General features: G+C 36.1%; 5 protein-coding genes across 8 annotated transcripts; 4 read left to right on the top strand and 1 right to left on the bottom strand.

Annotated features, from left to right (window-relative positions):
• Positions 1–698: 698 nt before the first annotated feature.
• Positions 699–1,700, bottom strand: frg-1 (Protein FRG1 homolog). Its single transcript, NM_067295.8, has 3 exons — positions 1,620–1,700; positions 1,050–1,560; positions 699–995 (listed from the first exon to the last, which is right to left on the bottom strand). The coding sequence occupies exons 1-3, from the start codon at positions 1,685–1,687 to the stop codon at positions 750–752; spliced, it is 825 nt and encodes a 274-aa protein (NP_499696.2). The 5' UTR covers positions 1,688–1,700; the 3' UTR covers positions 699–749.
• Positions 1,701–2,338: 638 nt separating this feature from the next.
• ubq-2 (Ubiquitin) lies at positions 2,339–2,899 on the top strand. Its single transcript, NM_067294.6, has 3 exons — positions 2,339–2,479; positions 2,557–2,643; positions 2,693–2,899. Exons 1-3 carry the CDS (start codon positions 2,341–2,343, stop codon positions 2,851–2,853), a joined length of 387 nt encoding a protein of 128 aa, NP_499695.1. The 5' UTR covers positions 2,339–2,340; the 3' UTR covers positions 2,854–2,899.
• Positions 2,900–2,999: 100 nt separating this feature from the next.
• On the top strand, positions 3,000–5,790 carry ZK1010.2 (DUF155 domain-containing protein; the record flags this gene model as incomplete). Its single annotated transcript, NM_067293.9, has 3 exons — positions 3,000–3,523; positions 4,105–4,485; positions 5,401–5,790. The coding sequence occupies 3 exons, from the start codon at positions 3,000–3,002 to the stop codon at positions 5,618–5,620; spliced, it is 1,125 nt and encodes a 374-aa protein (NP_499694.2). The 3' UTR covers positions 5,621–5,790.
• Positions 5,791–8,363: 2,573 nt separating this feature from the next.
• bckd-1A lies at positions 8,364–12,925 on the top strand (the record flags this gene model as incomplete). 2 transcript variants are annotated; one of them, NM_001038287.6, is made up of 5 exons in its annotated part: positions 8,364–8,467; positions 9,042–9,164; positions 9,235–9,622; positions 10,924–11,254; positions 12,187–12,925. In NM_001038287.6, 4 exons carry the CDS (start codon positions 9,042–9,044, stop codon positions 12,638–12,640), a joined length of 1,296 nt encoding a protein of 431 aa, NP_001033376.1. The 2 variants fall into 2 exon arrangements, with proteins under 2 accessions (NP_001033376.1, NP_001033377.1); NM_001038288.6 differs by having other exon boundaries at positions 8,465–8,467; positions 12,187–12,640.
• A 941-nt stretch (positions 12,926–13,866) lies between these two features.
• On the top strand, positions 13,867–27,893 carry ttm-1 (Zinc transporter ttm-1; the record flags this gene model as incomplete). 3 transcript variants are annotated; one of them, NM_067290.6, is made up of 4 exons in its annotated part: positions 13,867–13,933; positions 15,519–15,688; positions 25,529–26,321; positions 27,509–27,892. In NM_067290.6, the coding sequence occupies 4 exons, from the start codon at positions 13,870–13,872 to the stop codon at positions 27,655–27,657; spliced, it is 1,176 nt and encodes a 391-aa protein (NP_499691.1). The 3 variants fall into 3 exon arrangements, with proteins under 3 accessions (NP_499691.1, NP_001299904.1, NP_499692.1); NM_001312975.3 differs by lacking the exon at positions 13,867–13,933 and having other exon boundaries at positions 15,629–15,688; positions 27,509–27,657; NM_067291.8 differs by lacking the exons at positions 13,867–13,933; positions 15,519–15,688 and adding an exon at positions 23,691–24,140 and having other exon boundaries at positions 27,509–27,893.
• Positions 27,894–27,987: the final 94 nt, after the last annotated feature.

Raw genomic sequence — 27,987 nt, 5'->3', positions numbered from 1 at the left:
GCTGAAGCTGAATTCAGTGGGAAAATTGCTTTGAAACGTCACAAAAAGTCACAAAATTGGGTCACAATGACCGAATATCATGATTAAAAAAAAAATCAAAAAAATGTTCTAGATTTTATATGATTTTTTGAAAATTAGAAAAATCTCAGTTTTCCCCCTAATTCCTATTTGAATTTCCGCCAATTGGATTTGTTCGATGGAGCGCGCTTGCATTATTTTAGTTAATTAATTTTTATTTATTCTCGTTATTTGACTGATTTCCTTCATTATTTGTGTATTTTTATCTAAAAAAAGAGAGAAAAATGCAAATCGTTCATTAAAAAATCACTGAAAATTGGTAAAACTTGTGTGAAAAATGCTAATTTCAGACTTGTTGTCGTCGGAACTCATAATTTTATAGTTTTACGCATTTTCAGTGATGTTTTAATGAACAATTTTCATTTATCTTGCATTTTTCTCTCTTTTTCCAATAAAAATACACAAGTAATAAAGGAAATCAGTCAAATAACGAGAATAAATAAGATTAAATTTTAAAAATAATGCAAGCGCGCCCCGTCGAACAAACTTAATTGGCGGTAATTCAAATAGTGAAAACTGAGATTTTTGGTGGCCCTATAAGAGCTCTTATAAGAGTATTTTAAAGCAATTTCCCCATTGACGATACTCCATCCTTAAACAAAAAAAGAAAGTAAAAGAATAATTATTAGAGAATTTATTGAATTTTACAGAACAAATACAAGTGAAGATTATTAACAATATCGATCAGATTTCATTTTCATCCGTCTGTCCAGCAGCAGCTCGTGTGCACTTCCGTCGGCCTGCGCTTTCTTAACTCCTTTCTTGTCCTTCACGTCAATCGCAATATGTCGGTTCTTGAGATCAACCTTCGAGTGCTGATACATCTTCACGTAGGCCGTCTCACACTCCCGAGCGTTTTTGCGGTCTTCCACAGATCTCCAATCGACTGGGCCTTCTTGTATAGCGTCTGTACGGATCTGGAAATTGAATTTAATCGGATTTTATCTATTTATATCTAAATTAGCACTTACATTAACCATTTCATTCTCCGTAGCGGTTCTACTAGCCACATAAATATGCCCCTCTTTATTTGGAACTGTAGAGAGGAAAAGTGGTGAGGAGACGGCTTGGAACGCGGTTTTTCCCTCCTGGAAAACCAACACGAATTGCTCGCGGGATCCAATAGCTTCAGCCATGGCAACCAATTGATATTCGCTGTCCACTCCAACATATCTTCCGAATCCTGTCTTCAAACTGATTTTACTATCGTCTGGAGTTTTGACGAGCGCGAAAATTTCCTCAGGATTCGGGCCTTCTCCCTCCGGATGTGGAAATCCAATTGTGAATTTTCCGTTGTCCATTGCAGCGACATAAGTTCGCGTTGAGCCGGCTCCACTGGCAACTTCGATGGCGACGTTGGTTCCTCCTTTCATATCGAATTCATCGGCAATTTTGCGCCAACCACCATTTTCGACGGTGTCTGGATCGATTTTCTCCTTGTCGTCTTTGTTCTTCTTCTTTTTCTCCTTTCCCACTTTGAATCTGCAACGAGTGAATTAATGGAGGATTTTATACACTTTAAACTTGAATATGTCACTTACAAATTCTTTTTTCCGGCTTTTAATTTCAATCCACCACCTTTTACAGCACTGTAGTCAGCGCCTGGCATTTTTTGAAGTTTTCTGCAATAAAAAACAAAATTTTCATCAATAAAACTGTAAATTTCATAACAAAACTCGAAGAAATCAATAAAAAAACGTTCGAAAAACGTTTGAAACAAAAAAATAATATTCGAATTCTTCTCCCCCTTCCCGTAAATCCTGCAGCTCTCTACCGTACTTTCGCCGTCTCTCAATTTCGCGGCGAGACCCATCACCACGGCAATCCTCCATTTGTGTCGCTGGGCCTAAATTTTTTCCGTTTTTTTGCTCGATTTTCGCCGTTTCTCTGCGAAATTTTTCCAAATTTCTGTTCAATTTAATCAAAATATTGTTCTGGACGCTTGTTCAGCATAGAAAGTGGAGATTCTGTTGTATTTTAAGCTTGGAAAACGAATTTATTATGAAATTTCATTTTTTTGCTAAATAATTTCTCTATTCTTGAATTTTTACAGCTTTTTAACGCAAAATATTCTTTCCTCTTTGTTCTAAATGGGTAGTTACACACATTATGCGGTCTATAACGTCTTTTGTCACCTTTGAAACTAGTCTCTAAAGAAAAATCAATAATTTTTGCCCCTACGCTCTCCTCCAAATGTTTCGCTCTCGCCGTCATTTTCTGACAATTTTACTCGGTTTCTTTTCAAATTATATAATTTCAGTCATGCAAATCTTCGTCAAGACTCTGACGGGTAAGACTATTACCCTCGAAGTCGAGGCTTCCGATACCATTGAGAATGTCAAGGCCAAGATCCAAGACAAGGAGGGAATCCCACCAGATCAGCAAAGATTGATCTTCGCCGGTACGTTATTATTCAGACCTGATATATTCTTGAATTAATTTCCGGGCAAAACACCCAATATAATTTTCTAATTTCAGGAAAGCAACTCGAGGATGGACGTACTCTCTCCGACTACAACATCCAAAAGGAGTCTACTCTCCACTTGGTGCTCCGTCTTCGTGGAGGTTAGTTTTTTTCTAATGTTCAGGCATTGAGAAATATTTCTAAATTCAGGAATCATCGAGCCATCTCTCCGTCAGCTCGCCCAGAAGTACAACTGCGACAAGCAGATCTGCAGAAAGTGCTATGCTCGTCTCCCACCACGTGCCAGCAACTGCAGAAAGAAGAAGTGCGGACACTCCAGCGAGCTCCGCATCAAGAAGAAGCTGAAGTAATCTTCACTCGTTCCAGTCCATGTGTTGGCAAATAAATCGTTAATTTTAATTGAATGTCGCTATTTGTGCAAAACGTAAATTTCGTAAATATTGGATTTTTGGAATGAGATTTGTACATGGTAACAAAGAATCATTATAAAATACAGATGCTCAAATCAATACTTCGGGGAGCTCTAGTAGCTACAAAGCCGGGTCCAGCCAGGCGCCAGTTCTCATTCACAGCACTTCTGCGGAGCGAGACCCAGCCCAAAGAGATAATTAATCTGGAACGGGTTCAAGTTAGAAAGATGAAGAAGAGACGCCCAGTTGCTTCATCGGTTGTTCCAAAATCCCTACGAGAACCTTCAGTCGTCGCCATGGCACTTTCAGAATCACTGAACCTCAATGAGGTCATCATGGATGCACAGCTCAATGGAATGTATAATATAACTGCAATCGACGAGGACGCGGATGACAGCTTGCACTTTGTCAAAAAACTGGAATATACCATCAATCCAGGCGAACTCAGTGAAATTTTCGTGTTTCGAGATGGAGTTGTCGTTTTTTGGAACGTTGATTCTAGTCAGCGATCGCATATTCTACGGGAGCTCGAACGATACGCAGATGCTCCATATGACTCGATGATTGTGATGGATGAGCAGGATAGAATGTTCTATAAATTTTCAGAGCAGTACGTTTTCTCTTGAAATCGTCAAATTTGCAAAAAAAAAACGGCGCCGCACAGAAATAGAGGCGGGCGTAATTTCGCAACCCTGTGGCACGGTTTTTACTTCTTTTTTTTTAAATTTGAGTTTTAGCCTCACAACCTTATGATAATCAAATTGGATAACATTTCATTCAAAAAAAGAAAGTAAGTAAAAACCGTGCCGCAGGGTTGCAAAATTACGCCCCGCCTCTTTTTCTGTGCGACACTGCTTTTTTGTTGCAAAATTCACTTTTTTTGTTCAAAAAAGAAAATTTAGATAATTTTCTCCAATAGAAGCTTCAAAATTAGGAAAAACTCGACAAAAATTCAAAAATTTACAATTTTTTATTAATATAAGCGAAATTTGCAAAACAAAACGGCGCCGCACAGATATAGAGGCGGGGCGTCATTTTGCAACCCTGCGGCATGGTTTTTCCTCTTTTTTTTTTGCAAAATTTGCAATTTTTAACTCAAAAAAAAAAGAAAAATAAAATGACATTTTCCAGCAGAAACTTTAAAATTAAGAAAAACTCAAAAGTATTAAAAAAGAAAATTATTATTTCCAGGTCTACAGGATCCACCATTCGTCAAGATCGTTTCTACCTCTCGGGAAAACATTTGGACGCCTTCCACGGCTCGAACGAAGCAATTTTAGAGCGATTTGCACTCAGTCAGGGATTCGCTGCTTCCGTGAAAATCGGAGTCTGGGAAAGTCTTCTAAACAATCTTGCGGAGCCACTCTCCAACACTACAAAATCGCTAACTCTGGGAAAGATTCCGTGGAGCCGGAAGCAGGCTCTCATGAGATCCGGAGAATTCGCAGCTCTTCGACACTCGATTAATCTTGATTGTACCCTGTTGAATAAGGATTTCTATTGGGAACGACCTGAATTGGAGAAATATTATACGATGACGGGACGCCATTTCTCACTAGACAGACGGATAGGGTTAGGAATCTGAAAAAATCGCGAAAAAAATTCAAATTAAAAAGAGTGTGCGCCTTTAAAAAATTTTGTTTTTTTTTTAAAATATATTCCAAAAAAGGCGCACACTGAATTCGATAGAAGTTTTTTTGCTAAAAACATGAAAAAAAATCGAAAAATTTATGAGTTTTTCGATACATATCAGAATTTTTTGGTTTTTTTTACGTAAAAATCGAAAAATCTAGAGCCAGAACATGATTCACAGAAATTTCGGATTTTTGTAATCCGATTTTACGAAAAACTGCGATATTTAGAGAAAAAAATCGATTAATCTGAAAATTAGCTTTAAATTTTTAAATTTTCTTCATTTTTCGAAAAAAAAATGATCGAATTTTTTAAATATAGCTTCAAAAGTTTGATTTCTTTTATTTTTTAGAAAAAAAGTGATTTTTTCAGCAACTTGAACAAAATTTTATAAAAAATTGAATTTTGGGTAATTTTTCGAATTTCTCTTAAAAAATTGAAAAGTTTCGATGAAAAATTTCAAAAAAAAAGCCGAAACCGGTAAATTGTATTTTTGCGTTAAAAAATCTCAAAATTCAAATTCCTGTAATTTTTCGATTTTCCGGAAAATCGAAATTATCAAAATTAATTTTAAAAATTTTCAACAAACACTTTTTTAATTTTCAAAAAAAAAATTAGTTTTCGGGAAATAAGTTTCAATATTTTTACTTTAAAAAAATTTTTTTCTTAATTTTCCAGAAAAGTCATATTTCCTAATTTTCAAAAAAAAAAGAAAAAGATTTTTAATACAAGTTTTCGTTAAAAAATCTTTTTCCAATTTTTTTTTAAATTTTCATTAAAAATTTGTTTTCCAATTTTCAAAAAAAAAAATACAAATTTTTTGTCCCGATTTCCATTTAAAAATTTTGTTTCCAGTCTCCTCAACAAGCGGCTCGACTACTGTGAGGAGCTCGTGAAGATGGTCGACAACACGATCGCCCTTCGCCACGCATCCCATCTGGAGTGGATGATCATCGTGCTCATCGTCATCGAGGTCATCTTCGACGTCTTCCATTTTGCAGACAAAACGCCGAAAAGTGTGATGATTGTGCCGGATTCTTCGAAAGCTCAGCAGCTCAGGAATGAAGGAAACTAGCTTAATCTAGATTAATTTTAAATTCGATTTTTTAGATTTTTTGCCCAGATATATATGCAATTTAGTGTTCATTTTCCCCCCTGTTTCCCATGGAAATCTCCATTTTCTACGTGTAATTCATTTCACAACAATTTCATTTCATACCCAGTTCCATAAAAATTCCTAGTGACTTTTTGCAGTTGTTGGTGAATTGACAGACATCTCCGAGCCCTCCGTACGTTCGTTCCCAGTAGCTGTAACGAGGCGGTGACGTCACAGTCGATGGTTCGGGTTTTGGAGATGACATGGGCTCGAGGATCTGAAAATATTAAAAAATTATGATTGAAAAGTTTGGATAAAAAATTCGACAAAATTCTGAGAGCGCGTATTGCACAACATATTTGACGAGCAAAATATCTCGTAGCGAAAACTACAGTAATCCTGTTTAAATGGCTACTGGTCCCGTCACGCGTGGAAAAACCCTCCTTTAAAGCCGAAGAAGTGGAGGAAAATTGAAAGCGCTACAGTAGCCATTTGAAGAATTACTGTAGTTTTCACCACGAGCACATGGAGTCAGAAAGTCCCATTTCGATTTGATCTACGAAAAATGCGGGAGAAGAGACGCAGGTATCTCATCTGATTTCGCATGGTTGAGAGTATGCTGACGTCACAATTTTTCTAGGAAAAAATTCCCGCATTTTTTGTAGATCAAACCGCGATGAGCCTTTCTGACACCACGTGCACGAGATATTTTGCGCGTCAGATATGTTGCGCAGTACACATTCTCTTTGTGTGTGTGTGATCCCACTTACACACGTGGTCGCTGGCTGTCCTTTTGCATAATTTTGAAGCAAACGCACCTCATTGAGAATTCACGTTGGCGCCAACTCTCGCTATCCATTGGGCGTGAGAGACGCAGATTCTACTTTTTTCTCTGGACGTGAAAAACGCCAAGAATAACCGTTTTGCCGTCTGCGTCTCTTCTTTCACACTCTATTTTGGCTGTGGACGAGGAATTCTCCTCTTCCAGGATTTTCTAGGCCATTTTCTCACATTTCTCAAGTTTTCTCGTCCGCGAGAAAACGTGAATTTTGAGACAGCCAGCGAGCACGTGCTTACACTGAACAAGAACAGCGGAACCAGCAGCACACTAAAATACAGCAACCCAATGATTTGAAACCCAACTGACATAAAAGCGAGAAGAATTGACACAAAGTAAATAAAATGAATGAAATCCGAAACAGTCACATTTTAAAATATATTTTTTCATCATTCCAGAAATTCTTCAAAGAAAAAAAGTTGAGAAAACAGTGGATGAGGATCATGAAGATGAAGTATGCGGTCTGAAAAATGGAAAGTCTGAAATTCAGAAAAAAACCACAAAAAAAAAATAAAAAATTGCGATTTTTGTTTGAATTCCCTCCAAAATTAGAGCTGCCATCTGATTGGTTCAAAAATGGGCGGAGCGAATCGCTGATTGGTCTATCACGCCAAAATTGAAAAATCACGGGGATTTTTCACGCTTTTCTTTTGTGGTATTTCTGATTTTGAGTTTACTTTGCATTTTTTGAAGCAAAAATCATCAAAAATTTATTAGATACTGTGGAAATATGTTTTACTTGTTGCTTGAATGAATTTTTAGCCAAATTCGGTGCATTCAATAAGATAGCCCAACATTGGAGCTCAGAACAAAGAAACTTCCTGTCTTAAAATGAATGAATCTATTGTTACGCAAAAGAGTATTTTAATTGTTTTCCAAAACTGAAAACTGTTGCTTTTTTTGTTTTTAAAGTTTATCTTCAGTTCTGAGTCTTAGCAGAAAATAATTGATTTTTCAAAATTTCGGCGAAACTTCGAAAGAAAGTGGAAAAAATACCAGAATTAAATAAAGTCGTTTTATTTTCGTTTTTCGAACATTTTCGAAAACGAAAACGAAAAAATTCGTTTTCGTCAAAACCCCGAAAACAACGAAAAAACGAAAACGCGAAAACGAAAAAGTCCCAGCCCTGGTCCCAACCAACCGGAATCCACGAACAACAGACATCAATTCCATAGAAAAATGTTTCGAATCGTCCCCGTCTTCCTGTAATTACAGGTTCACCATCAGTGCAGTCTCCACGTCGTGATCATCTTCTTCGCTCATAATTAATAAAGGTATAGGATGTAACTGCCACTCACGCACACTGATCGATCTTATAAGGGTTTATTAAGTAAAAGGGAACAGACGAATTGCATCGTCGAAACAGAGTAAACGAGAGAAAAGGGAAAACGACAAGTAACGGGTTAAAGAGTTAATAAATGATCACAAATGAGCGTCGTCCTCTCCTTATATAGGCATTCCGGGTTAAAGGCGCAGCCTTTAACGACGACGGGTCTCGGCGCGACAAGGCGACCTTCTGTAGCTTGGCGGCGGTTTGAACTGGAGTTTCTCCTCCTCGCGGATTGCCTTCGCTGTAGAAATCGTTGTCCTCGACCGATTTCGTCCGTTCTTTCTGTAAATTATCAGAGAGAATTTAAAGGCAAATAAATTAGTATTTATTTATGTAAAATGTGAAGTGAAAAGGGTGGGAATCCTTACAAATTGCAATATTTTTGTTTTATAATCTGCAGAATTTCAATGAAAAAATCACATTTTCAGTCGAAATTCAAAAGTTCTTACCGATAATAAATTGCTGTTTTCGTTCGAAATGAATAGAAATCGAGAAATGATTAATTTTTTCTCTAATCTAAAGAAAATCAATAATTTAAATTTTTTTAAATTCAGTTTCCCGTGTCGCCCTGTTTTCTGGAAAAAGATTAGAAAATCCAATTTCTTGTTCTGTCTTTCGCCGAAGAAACACGCGTTTTCCCTGGGGAAATCATCAAATGGTTCGTTTTTTTAAAAAGATTTTTGAGCAAAAAGGTCTCACCGCGACAAGTTCTTGTGAAATAAAAACGGGTATGCGCCTTTAAGGAGTACTGTGGATTTTTAGAGTTTTTTCGATGAAATAACGATTTATTTTTTATCAATTTCATTGTAAAGTCAATGAATTTATTAGAAAGCTTTCGAAAGAAAAAACCTAGGCCTCTAAACTTCTGCTAGGTTACTGTAGATTTTTCAAGAGAATAAGAGAACCGGCTCAGATTTTTGTTGCAAACTCTGCCGATTGTTAGTTGTTTGATTTTTATCGATTTTCCGCCAAATATCTCTCAGCTCTTATCACTGAAAGTGATTGAAACACATGAAAAGTGACACAAAGTGTCGTCAATACACCACATTTGACGACATTTTGCGGACTTTTTTCTGTGGCTGGTGATTTTTCCACAGGTTTTTTGCATTTTTTTGCATTTTTTTTGTGGCAAATTCAATAGACTATTTGCCACGTTTTATTGTATCTTTTTTGTTGAAAAAATTCAAAAAAATATTTTTAATTCAAAAATTTTAATTCCTTATTCCCTTCAGATGCACAGAGCACTTCTCAACGCCTCGAGACGGGTGGCAACCGTCAGAAGCATGGCTTCTACCGTTGAAGGAGACGCTTTCCGGCTCAGCGAGTACAGCTCAAAGTATTTGGGCCATAGAAAAGTAATTTATTCTTAATTTATTATTTTTCTATTTTTTCCCCATTTAAAATACTAAACTTCACTTTTTTCAGGCCGCTTTCACTGAAAAACTAGAAATCGTGAACGCCGACGACACGCCAGCACTGCCAATCTACAGAGTCACCAACGCCGTCGGTGACGTCATCGACAAGTCGCAGGACCCAAATTTCGACGAGCAAACTTCGCTGAAAATGTACAAAACGATGACACAGCTGAATATTATGGATCGGATCCTGTATGATTCGCAGCGTCAAGGACGCATCTCGTTTTATATGACAAGCTTCGGAGAAGAAGGAAATCATGTCGGAAGTGCCGCCGCTCTCGAGCCACAGGATCTGATTTATGGACAATATCGTGAAGCCGGGGTCCTGCTGTGGAGAGGATATACTATGGAGAATTTCATGAATCAGTGCTATGGAAATGCGGATGACTTGGGAAAAGGTCCGAGAAAAACCTTGATTTTGCTTTTAAAAAATCGATATTTCTGGAGAAAGTCAACCTATTTTTCCGTTTTTTTTTCAATTTTTCTTCACTTCGATTCCCGAATTTTGCAAAAAAAAACTGTGCCGCACAGAAAAAGAGGTGGGGCGTAATTTTGCAACGACGTGGCACGGTTTTTCCTCTTTTTTGTTGATTTTTCCTTTTTTCTCCGAAAATTTACAATATTTCTTGAAAATATTATTCAATTTACTACTCATAAGATTGTGCGAATTAGGTAACATTTTTACTTAAAAAAAGAAAATAAGAAAAATTGTGAATTTTTGGAAAAAATCATTGAAAAAGGAGGAAAAACCGTGCCGCAGGGTTGCAAAATTACGCTCCGCATCTTTTTCTGTGCGGCGGCGCTTTTTTTTGCAAAAAAAAAATCACGAATCGATTTATCTAAAAAATTTTGAAAAAAATCATCAAAAAAAGAGGAAAACCGTGCCGCAGGGTTGAAAAATTACGCTCCACCCCTTTTTCTGTGCCGCGCTATTTTTTTTCAAAAAAAAATCACGAATCGATTTCTCAAAAAAATTTTGAAAAAAACCATTGAAAAAGGAGGAAAAACCGTGCCGCAGGGTTGCAAAATTACGCCACGCCTCTTTTTTTGTGCGGCGGCGCTTTTTTTGCAAAAAAATCACGAATCGATTTATCCAAAAAATTTGAAAAAAAATCATCAAAAAGCCAGGAAAAATCGAGACCCGAAGAACTCGGGGGATGTCCAATTGGGGGGATTACCAACTCGGGGGATTGGCCCCGCCCACAGAACCGTGGCTTGCAATACACCCATTTCTGCAACTGCCGCACGGTTTTAAAACTGTATTTTTATTAATAGAGCGAGAAATAACAAGAAAAAATATTTTTAAAACCGTGCGGCAGTTGCAGAAATGGGCGTATTGCAAGCCACGGTTCTGTGGGCGGGGCCAATCCCCCGAGTTGGTAATCCCCCCAATTGGACATCCCCCGAGTTCTTCGGGTCTCGAAAAATCGTGCCGCAGGGTTGCAAAATTACGCCCCGCCTCTTTTTCTGTGCGGCGTCGTTTTTTTTTGTCTTTTTTACAAAAAAAATCACGAAAAAATTTAAAAAAAAAGGAAAAATCTGATGAAAAACTCGAAGAAAAATCGATTTTTAAGGAAAAATTGAGTGGAATTTTTTAAAAATCCGAAAAAAAAATTTGAAAATTTTTGAACAAAAGCTCCAGCAGCCGCTGGTCTTCGAATTCCAAGATTTTTTCAAAAACCAAAAATTCCATTTTCAGGCCGCCAAATGCCAATGCATTTCGGAACAAAAGAGCGAAACTTTGTCACAATCTCATCTCCACTGACCACTCAACTTCCACAAGCCGTCGGCTCAGCGTACGCTTTCAAGCAACAAAAGGATAATAATCGCATCGCAGTCGTCTATTTCGGAGATGGAGCCGCTTCTGAAGGAGATGCTCACGCAGCGTTCAACTTCGCCGCCACTCTCAAATGCCCGATTATTTTCTTCTGTAGAAACAACGGATACGCCATTTCTACGCCGACTAGTGAACAGTATGGAGGAGATGGAATTGCTGGAAAGGGACCGGCTTATGGTCTTCATACTATTAGGTAGAGAGAACTGGATTCGTTGAAAAGCAGTGCCACCGCACGGAAAAAGAGGCGGAGCGCAAGAATTTGCAGTTTTTGGCTTGATTTTGCTTGATTTTGAATCATTTTTTGACAAAAAAAATTGTAATTTCTGAAATTTTACAATTTTCTCTTGTTTTTCCCTTTTTTTCCTCCATTTTTTCGCGATTTTCTCGTGAAATTGGCAAAAATTCGAAAATATAAAAAAAATATACGAAAATTAAAGAAAAAACCCACAATTAATCGGTAAAAAATCACCAAAATAAGAATTTCAGCCTAAAAAAGTGCGCCGCAGGTTTGCGAAAACGAGGCTCCGCTCCTTTTTCTGTGCGATCACAGAATTCTGAAAATGCGTATTGCACAACATATGTTATCACGTCAAATATGTTGTGAAATACGCATTTTCAGAACTCTGTGGTCGCACAGAAAAAGAGGCGGAGCTTAGGTTTTGCAAACCTGCGGCGTGCCGTTTATTTTACGAGAAAATCGCGGGAAAAAGTGGAACAAAATTACGAAAAAGAAGAGAAAATTGTAGATTTTCAGAAAATTGACTAATTTTGCCAAAAATTGAAAAAAAAATCGAATCTTAAGGCGCGCCGCAGACTTGCAAAACTACGCCCCGCCCATTTTTCTGTGCGACGCAGCTTTTTTCTTTTGCAAGAAATAAATCACGGATCGATTGTTCAGTATCTGTTTGCATACCTAAATATATTTTTTAAAAATCATCAAAAATAAAGGAAAAACCGTGCCGCAGGGTTGCAAAATTACGCCCCGCCCATTTTTCTGTGCGGCACTTGCGAATATTCTATCTATATAATCTAATATTATCTTCTAAAAAGAGGAAAAATGAGCTATTTTTGAAATATAAAATTGGAAATTTAAAAAATAACAAAAAATTTCAAAATTTTTTCCAGAGTCGATGGAAACGACCTTCTCGCCGTCTACAACGCGACAAAAGAAGCCCGCCGAGTCGCCCTCACCAACCGCCCAGTGCTCATCGAGGCCATGACCTACCGCCTCGGCCATCATTCAACATCCGACGACTCGACCGCCTACCGATCTTCCGATGAAGTTCAAACATGGGGAGACAAGGATCATCCGATCACTCGCTTCAAGAAGTACATCACGGAACGTGGATGGTGGAATGAGGAGAAGGAGATGGAATGGCAGAAAGAGGTGAAGAAGCGTGTGCTCACCGAGTTCGCCGCAGCTGAGAAGCGGAAGAAGGCGCATTATCATGATTTGTTCGAGGATGTTTATGATGAGCTTCCACTCAGACTTCGCCGTCAGAGAGATGAGCTGGATGCTCATGTTGCGGAGTACAAGGAGCATTATCCGATGTTGGAGACTCTTCAATCGAAGCCTTAAATTCATTTTTTGTGATGCTTTTTTTTTCTATGAAAATATTACTAGAATACGTTTTTTTTTTGTAGATTTTCCTGTGCCATTCCGATGTGTTTTATCAAATAGATTTTGCTTTTATTTATGAACCCTCATGTTTTGTTTCTAGGTGCCTTTTCCCGTGTTCCCCGCATATTTCTTTTGTCAGCCCCTTCCCACCTTTCAATATGGAGAGGATACCCCACACTGTTTTATCGATTTTTGTGTCCTGAATAGGGCGTATAACAAATAAAATAGACCGAATGCTCGAAAAATTTTAATTTTTGCAATTTATTGCCACTGAACAACCAATTGTTCGTATCAATACGACAGCACAAATTTCTTCTTTTTTTTATCAATTTTCTTTATCTTTTTTTTGTATTTTTCTCTAATTCTCTCACGATTTCTCTATATCTTTTCTTTGCAATCTTCTCTTGTCGGTTTTGACCGAAAATTTTTAATGTTCTATGTTCTTTTTTTTTTCAAACGAAAATTTTAGGATTTTGGTCTCGACACGACAATTTTAGTTTTGTGCAAACAGGTGTGCGCCTTTAAAGAGTACTGTAGTTTCAAACTTGTGTATTTGCGGAATTTTCATTAATTTTTCGTAGTTTTTTGGATAAAAATCGATTAAATTATCAAATATCAAAAGAAAATTTCAATGAAACCCGGAGAAAACTGAAAAAGTTAAATTTAAAAATTAAAAAAAATACAATTTTTACATTGCAAAAAGGCATGCGCCTTTAAAGAGTACTGTAGTTTCAAACTTGTGTTCTTGCGGATTTTTCATTAATTTTTTATCGTTTTTTCGATAAAAATCTATAAAATTATCAAGTATCTAAATTAAATTTCAATAAAAATCAATAAAAAAGAAAAAAAATCTGTAGAAAACCTGGAAAATATTTATGAGAATTTACATTTGAGAAAAAAAAACAAAAAAGGCTTTTTTCCAGTTTTGCAAAAAACTCTAAAATTTTTTTATTGTTTTCTCGTGTTTTGTTTGAGATTTTTATCGAAAAACCATGAAAAATTGATTAAAAAAAATTCTGCAGAAACACAATTTGGAAATTACAGTACTCTTTAAAGGCGCACAACAACTTTTTGCAATTAACGAAGTTTTTGTCGTTCCAAGACCGCGAATTTTCTCAATCGAGCACATTTAGAAATCTAATTTTAAATGTTCCCTATTTATAATTTTAATTATTTTTCTTCAGAAAATGGCTGAAATCGACGTTTCAGACAGAAGAGGACTGGTTTCAGATGACGAAAATTTTGCTGAAAGTGAGTTTTTTTGCAGAAGACCTAAAAGGACAAGTTTCTAAAAATGACGAAAATTTTTAAAATTCAAATTTTACAATTTGGTGCCAGGCGCGAAAAGTGCAACTGATAAGAAGGTTCACGATAAGAATTTTGGAATGATTCAAAAGTTTAAAAAATATAATTTGAGCAAACGCGCTCTGTTGCACGTGAAATGGACGAAAAATAAATACATTTTAAATAAATAAAAATTGAAGAAAAGCTAATCATTTCTAATTTTTCAACAACACATTTCTGCAACAAACTGTGGCTCTTGTCAAGTTTGAGTGAGTTTTTGCACGAGGTTCTGGCTTTCCTCATTGCATTTTTCGCGCTCCATTGACAATAGCCCGCCGGACAAGGCGTGGGAAAGTCGTGTACTCCACACGGACAAATTGATTTAGTTTTACACTCGAGACGCGACGCGGCACGCAACGCGCAGTAAATCTACCCCAGATATGGCCTGGCCTAGTTCGGAAAAACTCTTCCATTTCAATTTATGAGGGAAGCCAGAAAGCCGTGAAAATCACAAGAAAATAAAGTTTCACATGAGAAAACGAAATAGAATGAATGATAAAAATGATGTCATTAATTCTTTGATTTGATTAGATGATCAGCGCCAACTTTTTGATAGAAATCAAAAGATTTTCCGCACACATGGCCGCGCAGTAAAAGAAAAACTCGACCACCAATTTTGTGAGAAATTAATGAGAAATTTAGAGGATTTTTGCATGTTTAAAGTCATACAATGCTCGTTTTTAATGTCGAGGTGCAAGCGCGCTCTACGGCTAAATAAAAGTGCTCCGCCCCCAAACTTTGGGTTAGGTAATGGCGGCAAAACTGTTAATTCAAATGTTTTCAATTATTTTTTGTTTCGTTTTTCGAAAAACAATCAAAAACGTTCGAATTTCCGGTTTTGCGGCCAAACACCTAACGAGACCCATGGTTTTGTGGGCGGACCGTTTCTATTTGTCCGTGGAGCGCAATTGCACCTCTATTTTAAAATGTAGGTATTTTTAGAAACTGATTAATTTTTGTAAATTTATAATATGATTTTTTCAACTTTGCAAAAAAAGTTTATATTTAAACACGGATTTCTGGCTTCCCTCATAAATTGAACTGGAAGAGTTTGCCGAACTAGGCCATTTTGGCTCGGCCATATCTGGGGTAGATTTACGGCTCGTTGCGTGTCGCGTCGCGGCTCGATTTTAATTGCAAAACGCTCAGTTGAAAACAAGCGCTCTGTAACCTAATAAAAAAGATTTTCAAAATTTTCTTTAATTCTTTAAATGTGTAATTTGGCGGGGTTTTATTTTAGTAAATTTGTCTTGATTGAGTACATTCAAAAAATCTGAGTCATTTTTTGATCTTTTCCAAAAAAAACTTTCTCCCGCGTCTAGCAGATCAAAATCACAAAAAATGTGTCTTCTATGATTTCTGCACGGCAGAAATTCAGAAGACCATCTTATGTAGTTTAACAAAACACACAAAATGATCTTGACCAATTTTTTACCGCCTCTAGTCAGAAAAAGACGCGGTTTCCGGATTAAACTTAGACTATGATTTGTAGCGTTTTCGACGGAGGAGGGAGATGGCGAAGGAGGCGGAGGAGGAGATTTTGTTGGAAGACGTTCAATTCTGACGACTCATTGTCATTATTGGGACGAGAACGACGACGATATGGTTGCCAGAGTCGAGAGAGGTGGATCTACGGATTCTGCGAGTTCACGGGAGGATACGGTTAGTTTTTTTTTTTTTTTTGGAATTTTTTGTATAAATATTGTGCAAAAAAAAAATTGAAAAAATAAAAAAATATATCAAACTACAACTTTTTCAAAAAATTTAAAACATTTTTTATTCAATTTAGAGTCAAAGTGGGGCTCACTTTCAATTGCCATAATTTTAGAAGTCGACCAAAAACTTTTTTTTAATTTTTAAAGGTGAAGCAGCACCAGTGTGGAAGTTGGCCAAAAGGACCAAACATCACAGTAGTTCGAAAAGTTTCTTAAAATTTTTGTATTGACAGCCAAAAAGTCAGTTTTTCCCCTTTTTGAGAAAACTATATGGCACTCTCAAATGTTGGAATCTCTGCAGTGTTTACCGTTCGGCAAATTCGGCAAATCGGCAATTTGCCAGTTTGCCGAGTTGCCGGAAATTTTGGACTCCGGCAAATTTCCGATTTGCCGAGTTGCCGGAAATGCTGGATTCCGGCAATTTGCCGGAAGTGATTAGAGGGATTTTTTTAAGACGGAAACACTTAAAACTGTGCCTTTTTGAAACTTTTTCCCCGGTTTCTTTATATATTTGCCGAACATTTTCGGCAATTGCCATTTTTTCAGCTTTTTTTCGGCAAATAGACAATTTTCCAATTTGCCGGTAATTTGTCAATTCCGGCAGTTTGCCTATTTGCCGATTTGACGAAAATTTCAACTTTGGCAATTTGCCGGAAATTTTCAATTCCGTCAATTTGCCATTTTTCCGGCAAATTCTGCAAATAGGCATCTTGCCGATTTGCCGTAAATTTTCAATTCCGACAATTTGCCGATTTGCCGGACAAAATTGTTTGCCGCCCACCCCGGGATTTGAAACATCAGTTTTTTTTGATTGACGACTTCCAAAAAATTAGTGAAAACTGAGACTTTTCCGATTTTCAAAAAATTATATAAAATGTAGAAAATTTGTGGAATTTTTGTTGCTATGATTTTTTGTCATTGCAGTGCCAGTGATAGTCTCTTTTGCAAAATCTAGCAAAAACAAACAAACAAACAAACAAAAAATCAAACCACTATATGACCAACCGATAATCCCCTATTTATGGTCAAGTGTGTAACTTTTCTAAGGACAGGAGGTCGCTGTAAAGTGAAAGTGCAACGTTAAACAACAAGAATTTCTGGCGCAGTGCCAAAACAATTGTATTCATAAGGAAAATTGCCAAAAATCAGAAATTACAGGTTGTGCGGCGAATTTTGAAATGAGCAAATTTTTGCCGAGCTCGGCAAATTTGACAAGCCCACTATTTTGAAATTTACCGTGCCCGGCAAATTTGGCAAATTTGCCGCTAACTAATTTTCTCACTAAGATTATAACAGGTCGCACGGGGTTCTGGTCTTCCTCATTGAAATTTTCGCGCTCCATTGACAATCGCCTGCCGGAAAACGCGTGGGAAAGTCGTGTACTCCACACGGACAAATACATTTAGTTTTACAACTAAAATCGAGCCGCGACGCGACACGCAACGCGCAGTAAATCTACTCCAGATATGGCCTGGCCTAGTTCGGCAAAAACTCTTCCATTTCAATTTTTGAGGGGAGCCAGAAATCCGTGATGGGGCCTTTTCCAAGATTTATTTTCTATTTTTAAAAATATAATTTCCAAAGCAGGCATGGAGGCAGGCAGGCATATTTTCCAAACACTTTCTTTTGTTTTTTTTTTGACAGTAACAACAATTCCAGTTGATTTAACCCAGCCCAATCTGATGGTTTACCGTTCAAAATCAGCCTTTTTTTCTCTGTTATCAACTCCGTCCTCCTCCGCCCAACCTCCTCTAACTTTTTTTTATTTTTCTGGTGTCAGTTTTTTTTTTCTATTCAATTTATTTTCGAAAAAACTGCTTCTGAAATTATTATGAAAATAAAAGCGCCGCGTGATGATGATGGTGGCGACCAGAAACCGAAGGTGAGACCTATTTTTTTGAATTGAAAGAAATGGGGTAAATGTCAAGAAAGAATAGAGATTATTTTGGGGATTATAGATTCGGAGTTGAAGATTTTTGGCTCGGTAGGTACAAAAATACCGACCTGCCTGATTTCACGGTAGGCAGGGTACCTAGGCAATATTATAGGCTTCAAGGCACATGTAGGCTTGAAAGGCTCGACGTGTAGGCAGACATTTACCTGCCTGCCTGATATCACGGTAAATGTAGGCACAGAAGGCAATGTACCTAGGCAATATTATAGGCTTTAAGGCACACCTAGGCATGAAAGGCGGGGTATGTAGGCGCAATAATACTTGCTTGCCTGACTTCAAGGCACAAAAAGACAGGTAGGCACAAGAATGCTTGCGTGCCTGGCATCTAGGCACACTTTCGCATGAAAAGCCTGCCTGACTTGAAAGTACATGAAACATACCTGCCTGCTTATTTGCCTATTTTCATGGCACACGTAGGCACAAAAAACCAAGGCACACACGTAGGCATACCTGCCTTCAAGGCGACCTATGCCTGGATACAAACGTGCCTATAGATTGAAGGCTGAGCATACTATATTGGGAAATAGGCGGTAGGCGAAACTAAGGCAATCGTGCCAAGGCGTGCCTGCCTATAAATAAAACGATATCAAAAAAAAGCAATCGAAAAATGATGTTCAATCTATGAAACTAAATCATTTTTCCAGAAAAACAATCACAATCCTTATCTCTCTCAGTTTCAGTCAAAAAATTCTTCATTTCCCGCACGATTTTCTAGTTGCTAGTTTCTACATTATGTTTTCAACATTATGCTGATATTTCGCTACGATTTTTTTTTTGTAGAAAAGTGCCACGAATTTGGTGGTGTTTGCTCCCAGGAAACGTGGTATAAAATGGAACAGAAGACTCCGTGATTTCAGCTAATTCTGATTCTTTTTCGTAGCTTCCAAGAGTTCATTAAAACTACAATAACCCGATTTATTTCGCTATGAGACCAGAATCTTGTGCCAGATTTTTCTTCAAGCTACTCTTTTCAAATAATTACTGGACAGCCCCAAATTCTAATTTAAGAATTTTTTGTATTTTGGTCTCTGGAGGTAGATTTTTGACCTCTTCTATATTTTTTTTTCTAATTCTTACGTTATTTACTATAGATACATCCAATCAAAACCGATTCTTGGCCATTCTCCGTACAAACTTTTCAATCTTTGAAGGGCAAGAACAGTGATGATGTCATTGAACCATCGGAACAAAAATTGTTAGCATCGGTCGACTGAGACTACACTGAATGTATCTGGGCTCTGGTGTCGATTTACGGACTCGATTTTTGATTTGTCGATAAAATATAAAAATTAAAAAAAAAAAGAAATTCATTGCAAAACCCGATCCCGTTAATCGACGCTACAGTAGTCATTTAAAGAGTTACTGTAGTTTTCGCTTCGAGATATTTTGCGCAATACGCATTCCCAGAATTTTGTGTTCTCGTAATATATTTTTACGGAAATTTTAGATTGCCTGCTTGATTTTTTTCCGTAGTTTTAACTTTCCATTTTATCAATTGTAGTTTCTGATTTCAACTTTCAACTGATTGGTTGAACATTTTTGGAAACGAGATAGAAACGTGATGTTTCGATCATTTTTCCTTGCTAACTCACATTTCTCACACTTTCATCATAAGATCATGAGGAACGGAAAAATGTTTAAATGATCTTAGGCTTAGGCTTAGGCTTAGGCTTAGGCTCAGGCGTAGGTTAAGGCTTAGGCTTACAATTAGGCTTAGGCTTAGGCTAAGATTTAGGCTCAAATCTATTTTATTCCCGAAATTTCATAAGTTTCGTCGGTTTCTGTATCTTAAAATTTTTCTCTTTGAATCTTCAAAAATATCACCACACAAAAATTGCCAAATTCCGGTCCTTCTCCATGTCCACTTGATACATTATGTTTGATGGCTACTGTCACATATCAACGCCTTCTGATATGTCCGGTGTTGTCTATGTCTCTTCGTCGTTTTTAATAATTATGAGAAAAATTGAAAGAATTCTGAAGGCGTCGTCCACTACATAGCTTCCATGTGATGACGATTTCTAGAATTTAAAATTTCAAAATTTCAGAAATATGCCCTACAAAATTCCCGCCAGTACTATAAATATAGTTGGCGCCCTATAAACAGTCCTTTCAATTTTCCCCCATCTTTGACCCTCACATTTTTCATTTTTCTATTTTCCTTCAATTGACATTTACTGATAAGAAACTTATGAAAAGCGGAATACATGAACGATTTTTGATGAAATCATGCTGAGTCAGAAGTTCAAGTGACATGTGTTTTTTTCTATTTGTTTGTTTTAATAACTTACTCGTTGTGCATTTGAACTTGATGTTCTCACCGGAACAGGCGACACGTGACCTTACAGCAACTGATAATATACCGTATTTTACCCGTAGCTCATATCTTGGCGGTTCTAGGAATTATCAAATATTTTCTGTAAGAGAAGGTTCCTGATGCTCTCGAAACTACAGTAGTCGATAGTATACCATACTTCCTCGAATAGTAGTGCAACCCATAAATTCATCTTGGCGGTCCTAGGAATGATCAAAAATTGCCAAGTTTTTATTATTAATTTTTGTTTAGTAAAAAGTTTTAATTGGTTGAGATATCAGTAAAGTTTATTAGACTCAAAATTGTCAGAAAACACCGAATTTGATAATGAAACTTTTTGAAAAATGCTGAAAAAAGTTTTAAAAAAAGTTATGGCGGCTCAAAAAATGACCTCAAATTAGTTGAATTTTGAAATTTGACCAACTTGTCTATGTCGCAAGTTACCAAATCTGGTGATCCTTCGACCTTAATTGTACTCAAGTTGAGTTGAAAAAGAAAAATAATTGATTTCCATACCTAAAATTAGACGGTGATTTCAAAAAAAAATAGTTTCCAGCCGCTTGACAAGTCTGTCAAATTTCAAATTTTAACCTATTTTAAGTCATTTTTTGAGCCGCCATAACCTTTTTTTTGAGAAGTTTTAAAGAAGTTTAATTATGAAATTTCGTGTTTTCAAACAATATAGAGTCTAATAAAGCAATTTTTAAAAAATTGACTAAAGCACCTTTAAGTGCGAGACTAATATAGAAAATACGACATGGTCGCTGTGGCTAAAAGTAGATCTTTTTGCACAGGTTACGTTACTAAGCGCTCTTACAGTAACCTTTCACTAATCCTATAAGTTTTGTGAGTGAACTCGCTGACCTTGGCAAGATTTTTAAATTTTGAAGCTCTTTGAGCCATCATAAGGAGTCAAAATTTGCCCAGCTCGGCAAACTCCAAAAAAAAATTTTAAAAAGTTTTAATGATATTTCTAGGAGCTCCAAAATTACTAAATTCTTAGCACAAGTTTAATTTTTGAATACCTCAATTTTATGTTTTTTTACTATAATTTTTTGAACAAAATCAATAGTTTCGGTCAATTTTTTAAAATCCAATTTGAGGTGTTTGCGGCAAATTCGCCACAATTGCCGCACACTCCTAATAAGGTCATTTCTAATTGCAGTACTTCTCCGGAATACATTTCACGAAACTGTATCACAAACTAGAATGACGTCTCCCCCTTATCACACTTTCACTCCTCCTCCTCCTCCGTCGACATGTATATAAATTTTATGAAAAAGCCCCGACATTTAATCACGAAAATGCTGACACTTTTTTAAGACACCTATACTGATAAAGAGTTCGGTTCACATTACGTCCTTTTCACTTTACTTGATCTCTCTTTTTTTTTGTCTCAACTCTATCATTTTTCCAACAAAAAAAAACTAGTTTCTCATATGTGTGGGAGGTGTGTAAATCATCTCGGCCTCCTTTTTTTCTTTCTTTTTTTGTCTTTTTTCGAAACAATTTCCGTTTCACATTTTCTGCACTTTTATTGCTTTCTTCAGTTCTCTAGAAAATATTTTTAAATTACCTAATATTTTTCCACGTGATATTGTTGCTACTTATGTTATCACATGAGCCTTTTAAAGGGCATCTAATAATATTTTTTTTATATATAAATTGTATTAAAATCAGAGATCAAGCGATCAGAAGATGATTTTTTTAAAGGATTCTTATTTTTTTCCTAAGAATCTTGTAGATCACAATTTTTGAACACAAATTAATTTGAAGCTTAAGCCTAAGCCTAGGCCTACGCCTAAGCCTAAGCATTAGCCTCATCTTAAGCCTAAGTAAAATGTTTTTGTAAAAATTCTGATGAGTTCTAAAAAATCACTAATTATTTTGTTGACTCCTTCTTTCCCCAACTAGTTTGAAAAAGTTCAATTCAAGCCCTGAAAATTTGTACCTTTTTTTTTGTAGTTCCTCCCTAGTTTCCACAACTTTTCTGGGAGTTTGTCGAAAAAATAATAATGTAGCCAAAAAGTAGAGAATACCGGAAATTCGACCCCAAAAAATTCAAATTTTCAACAACTTTTTTCTGAGATTTTTGAAGGATTTTTGATGGATGAAAACACAAAATACTTGATCTTTACATTTTCTCAACTTATTTTTTGAAGTTCAAGACATAGAATTTGTGTCTTTTTGAATTCAGAAGACCATTTAGAGGCAGTCTTATGTCCATCTCTCGCCTACATAAACGGCACATCAAACGATCTTGACCAAAGTTTTGTTTCACCTTTTTATTTTCTAGAAGTCTGCCAAAGTCTGTAAATTAAAATTAATTAAATTCCCAGTAGCTTAACAATAATTTTTACACTTTCGCCTCGTTTACAGGGAGGTAGATCAAAATCGTTTTTTTTTTCCTTCACTTTTCACTTGCAAGTCTCTCGTTTTTGCTAGATAGATAGATGCTTGATGGCAGGAAATACAATCTGGTTCTTCTTCTGCTTTTCCTTCATTGACTATCTATAATCTCTCTCCTCGTGTTTCTTATTATGCGCTTGTGAATTTTTTTTGAATGCCTCACATTTTCAGTCTTGCAATTCTTATTGCTTTGCAGAAAGCAATAAGAATTTTTTTTGAAGTTTTTTTTTCTGTTGAAAAGTTTCCAATTTTTTGTAAGAATTTGTTTGCTTTTTTGCTTTTTTGAACTTTTGGCATGAATTTTTTGGTTTTTCATATAACTTTTTCCTGGAATTTTTTTCCAAAAAACTTAAAAATTTGTGCAAAGCGGAGTTTTCAAGCTAATTTCTTTTTATCTTGTTAAAACTGATTTTTTTTTGAAAATTTTATGTCAAAATTTTTTTCATAAAAGTTGTAGAAGCTTAAAATTAAATGTTTACCTAATTTAAGAACCACTTGAGGTTTTTTTCAGAAATTGTATTTTTGAAAAATAAAATATAAAATTTTTCGATTTTTTGAAAATTTTCTAAACTTTTTTAAGGCAAAAAATATTTTTTTTTCTATTCTTTTTAATCTAAAAATTGCCGGATTTTTTTTGAATTAAACGATGAAATTTGAAGAAAAAAAATCTGGCATTTAAGTCGGTATTTTTTGAAAAATAACTGAAAATTAAAAAAAAATTTTTTGGAAAAAAATCCAAAAAAATACAGATTTTGAAAATATTCACGAAATTTCACTGGCTTTGAAACTTTAAAAAATGCACTGAAAACCTTCGAATTTTTCAATTCAAAGTACTAACTTTTTCATAAGAATCTAATTTTAGAAAAAAATGTATTTCTATTGAAATACGTCCAAAAGTAAGCTGGCTCGCGGAGCTCTTGGAGCTTCATATCCAAAAAAAAAACAAATTCCTGCATGACTCGAAAGATCTTTGATTTTTAAAAATTTGCATAAAAAAATCTTGCGACCTTCCTTCCCACTCAATTTTTTTCCTTTTTTTCCTATCAGCCAGAACGTTTTCCCATATTCAATTTTGTTCTCCATTTCCTTTTCCTATTCTCCTGTTTATTGTGTTCCTTATTCTCTTTTTTCACCCCATTTTTGTCTTGTTTATTTGTTTGTCAAAACGCATTCCACCGCTCCCCAGTCTTTGTGTTGTTCTTTGAAAGGGGACAACAAAAAAAATCGCGGAACTAAGTAACTAAGTTTTTCATTTTGAAATTTCGCTGCTCTTGTCAGAGTGTCCCACGTCGTTTTGATCTACGAAAATCTACAAAAATTGCGGGAATTTTTGGTAGATCAAACCTTGATGGGACAGCCTGACACACATACACGTGCCGTACTCATTTCTCTTAATTCCCGTTAAATATATTTTTTGAAATCTCTAGAACTATGACAATCTCAATGATATCTCCGTCATCAATCCGCCTATCCAGTGACAAACGTGACTCTTCCTCATCCAACCTGCCCGCCAACATCGAAGAGGACACCCAGTCGGTGTCCTCTTCGGATTCTGGAGTATCTGCCGACTCTATTGACCACCATCATCACGGTCATGGGCATGGGCACTCTCATGGGGGTCATGGGCACTCACACACACACAATAATGATGATTCCTCTTCGGATTGTAGTGGAGCAGGAGGAGGAGCGCATAAGCATAGTCATGATGAGAAATATCAAAAGGTACATAGCAAATTTTTTTGCAACATGGCTCAACTTTTACCTCTATTAAAATGACCATTATATTAAAACTAAATTTTTCAAAAAATGTTGCTTTTAATTTTAATTATTGCTATCTATGTAAAAAGCCCAAAATCGACCATTTTAGCATAAAAATGTGTTTTTTTTAAAATCAAGCCAAAACACGAGCTCGCAATTATACATATCAGAGGAAATTTTCAACTCCGGCAATTTGCCGATTTGCCGGAAATTTTCAATTCCGGTAATTTGACGATTTGTCGGAAATTTCCAATTCCGGCAATTCGCCGATTTGCCGGCAATTTTCAATTCCGGCAATTTGTCGATTTGCCGATTTGCCGGCAATTTGTCGATTTGCCAGAAATGTTCAATTTCGGCAATTTGTCGATTTGCCGGAAATTTTCAATTCCGGCAATTTGTCGATTTGCCGGAAATTTCAATTCCGGCAATTTGTCGATTTGCCGATTTGCCAAAAATTTTCAATTCCGGCAATTTGGCGATTTGCCGGAAAAAATCGTTTGCCGCCCACAAATATCTAGCAATACGACGACTTCCTGTGAATTGAATATTTCATCCTAAAATGTTGAAAAATATTGGAAAAGTGTCGAAAATTTCAATAACTGATTTTTTTTCCAAATTTAAATTAGTTTCCCTGAAAATGTTCTTGAAAAATTGCAATTTTATTTGAAATATATAAAAATCAAGGCATTTTTCAGTTAGCGGGACGTTTTTTTGACAAAAATGCGAAAAAAAAACGCAAAAAATATGACAAGAATTTATACATTTGAATATTTTTCTGAAAAAATCAAAACATTATTTGACGCGCAAAATATTTCGACGCGAAAACTACAGTAATTCTTTGAATGACTACTGTAGTGTCGATTTACGCGGCTCTATGTTCATAGATTTATCGATATAATATCAAAATTAAGCAAAGAATGAAAACAAAGATAATACGAAAAAGCAAAGAAAAACTGCGCTAAAGTAGTAATTTATTGAATTACTGAATTACTACGAGATATTTTGCGCGTCAGATATGTTGTGCAATACGCAGTCTCACGTGATGTCAGAATGTCTCATTTCGGCTTTATCTACGTAGATCTACAAAAAATGCGGGAGAAGAGACGCAGAGTTCGTGCTGACGTCACATTTTTTGGGCAAAATATTCCCGCATTTTTTGTAGATCAAACCGTAATGGGACAGACAGCCTGGCACCACATGCATTCTCAGAATTCAGTGTTACCGCACAATTTTAGTAGTAATTTTTTTAAAAACACAGTGTATAACTTTAAAAAAAAACATTTTTTCGCCAAAAAAAAAATGGACATAAAATTTTTTGTTTGGATTTTCCAACTAATATTTCTCGTTTCCAGGGTCGCCGAGCAGAAAAAGTGCTATGGGCAGTTGCAGCACTATCCGCAGTCTTCATCGCCGCCGAGTTCGTCGGTGGATTCTGGGCTCAATCGCTAGCAATTATGACAGACGCCGGACACATGCTCAGTGATCTTCTCTCATTCATCATCTCAATTTTTGCGATTCGTTGTGCACGTCTTCCCGCATCGAAGCGTCTTTCATTCGGTTACGAGCGAGCCGAAGTTCTTGGTGCTCTGACGTCTGTGATCATTCTCTGGGTGCTCACGACAGTGCTCGTCGTCGTCGCTATTCAGCGAATTGTGAACAATGAGCATGAGGTGGATGCTGATGTGATGCTCATCACCGCGGGCGTCGGAGTCCTTTTTAATATCGTTATGGGATTGGTGTTGCACTTCGGAACTGGAGGTCATGGGCACACTCATGGAGGACACTCAAGTCATGGACATGCTCATGATGGAAAGAATGTGAATGTTAGAGCTGCTCTGATTCATGTCATTGGAGATTTGGTGCAATCCATTGGAGTCCTGATTGCTGCCCTTATCATTAGGTTTACCGGATGGACACTTGCCGATCCGATTTGCACATTCCTTTTCTCGATTATCGTGCTCTTCACGACGGTTACAGTTATGCGGGACATCTTTTTCGTTTTGATGGAAGCCACACCGAGCCACTATGACTTGAGTGATGTGAAGAAGGCGTTGAGTGCGTTGGAAGGTGTAAAAGGTGTTCATGATTTGCATTTATGGTCTATTGGAATGGATAAGACTGCGTTTTCGGTGCATTTGGCACTTGGTGAGTGGCTTCTCATTTTGGAGTTTTGAGTAAAACTGAGAAAATTTTGGCGGAAAATTGAAATTTTTCAATAAAGATTTTGGCGGGAATTCAAATTTTTCAATAGTTATTTTGGCGGGAATTCAAATTTACTTTTAAAAATGTTTGCCGGGAATTTCAAATTTTTAAAAAATAATTTTGGCGGGGAATTCAAATTTTTCCATTGAAGTTTCTACCGGGAAATTCAAATAATTTAAATATATATTGTGGATATAAATGCAAATTTATTCAATCAATTTTTGGCCGGAAATTCAAAATTTTAAATGAAAATTTTGAAGGGAAATTCAATTTAGAGCAAAAATTGGATTTTAAAAATTTCAAATTTTCTCTGAAAAACTTTGAATGAAATTTAAATTTTCTGAATAATTTTTGGCGGGAAATTCAAAGTTTTGATATAAAGATTTTGGAGGAAATTTAAATCTTCTGAGAATAATTTTTAACGGGAAATTCGAACATTTTTTATAGGAATTTTGGCGGGAAATTCAAAATTTTAAACTGTTAGTTTTGGCGGCAAATTCAAACTTTGGCTATAAAATTTTTGGCGGGAATTCAAACAATTTTCTTTCGAAAAATTTGCCGGGAAATCGAGTTTTCCTTTAAAAATTTTTTGGCAGGAAATTCAAATTGTCTCTCTGTTGCACGTGGGGTCAGAATGTCTTATTTCGATTTGATCTTCAAAAAATGCGGGAGTTGAGACGCATACATCTCATCTGACTTCGCATGGTTAAGAGCGTGCTGACAATTTTTCTGTAAAAATATTCCCGCATTTGTAGTAGATCAAGCCGCAATGAGACAGCCTGACACCACGTGCTATTGAAGTTTTGAAGATAAATTCAAAATTTTCAATAACAGTTTTGGCGAGAAATTCAAATTTTTTAAATGAAACTTTTGAAAAAAAATTCAGATGTGCTCTAAAAAAATTGGCAAAAAAATTCAATTTTTTCCAATGATTTTTGGTGGGAAATTCAAATTTTTAAATGAGAATTTTGAAGGGAAATTCAAATTTTTTGAGAAACAATTTTGGCGGGAAATTCAAAGTTTTCTGGAAATTTCCTGGAATGTTCTGCAAGGGAAAAGTGCTGCCTTTCATGATATTGAATTTTAATATTTAATAAAAATATATTTTTCTAACTCTTCCAATATTCCAGAATCTCCTAACCGCGCCATGGAAAATGTTGCCGAAGCCCGTTCCCTGATCCGCCGGCGATTCGGAGTTGCCGTCGCCACTGTCCAAGTGGAGCCGTTCGACGAGAAAATCGATTCCTGTGACACGTGTCAACAACAGGAAACTGCTTGATTCCAGTCCTCCATCGTTCTTCTAATCTATTACGATACGGGCAAACTTCTACGTTTTTTTTTTCCAATCAATTTCATTTTTTTCAAAACGTTTACTTTTCTCGACTTTTCCTGTCAGTTTTTTGACCTACTCACACGGGTTGTATTCATTTGGCACATCCAGAGATGCCTACTAATGTTCATATTTTTCCTTACTGTCCAATCCTGTCAAATCGATAATAAATGGCTTTAATTTTTTTTTTTTGAAATTTTTGAAAGAAAATCGAAATATTAAAAAATCAATAATTTATTCAAAATCAATATTTCTGAAAAATCGATAATTAATAGAAAG

Source organism: Caenorhabditis elegans, chromosome III (assembly GCF_000002985.6).
Source record: "Caenorhabditis elegans chromosome III".
NCBI lineage: Eukaryota > Metazoa > Nematoda > Chromadorea > Rhabditida > Rhabditidae > Caenorhabditis > Caenorhabditis elegans.
The sequence above is the reverse complement of the archived record's forward strand: the minus strand, read 5'-3'. Positions and strand labels throughout refer to the sequence as shown.

Bases quoted from the DNA above. Each gene is read 5' to 3' on its own strand.
- frg-1 (NM_067295.8), bottom strand. From the start codon at position 1,687: ATGCCAGGCGCTGACTACAGTGCTGTAAAAGGTGGTGGATTGAAATTA. The intron at 1,561-1,619 runs GTAAGTGACATA...CACTCGTTGCAG, and splicing joins AAAGCCGGAAAAAAGAATTT to ATTCAAAGTGGGAAAGGAGA. The intron at 996-1,049 runs GTAAGTGCTAAT...TTCAATTTCCAG, and splicing joins CGGAGAATGAAATGGTTAAT to ATCCGTACAGACGCTATACA.
- ubq-2 (NM_067294.6), top strand. From the start codon at position 2,341: ATGCAAATCTTCGTCAAGACTCTGACGGGTAAGACTATTACCCTCGAA. The intron at 2,480-2,556 runs GTACGTTATTAT...TTCTAATTTCAG, and splicing joins GCAAAGATTGATCTTCGCCG to GAAAGCAACTCGAGGATGGA. The intron at 2,644-2,692 runs GTTAGTTTTTTT...TTCTAAATTCAG, and splicing joins GGTGCTCCGTCTTCGTGGAG to GAATCATCGAGCCATCTCTC.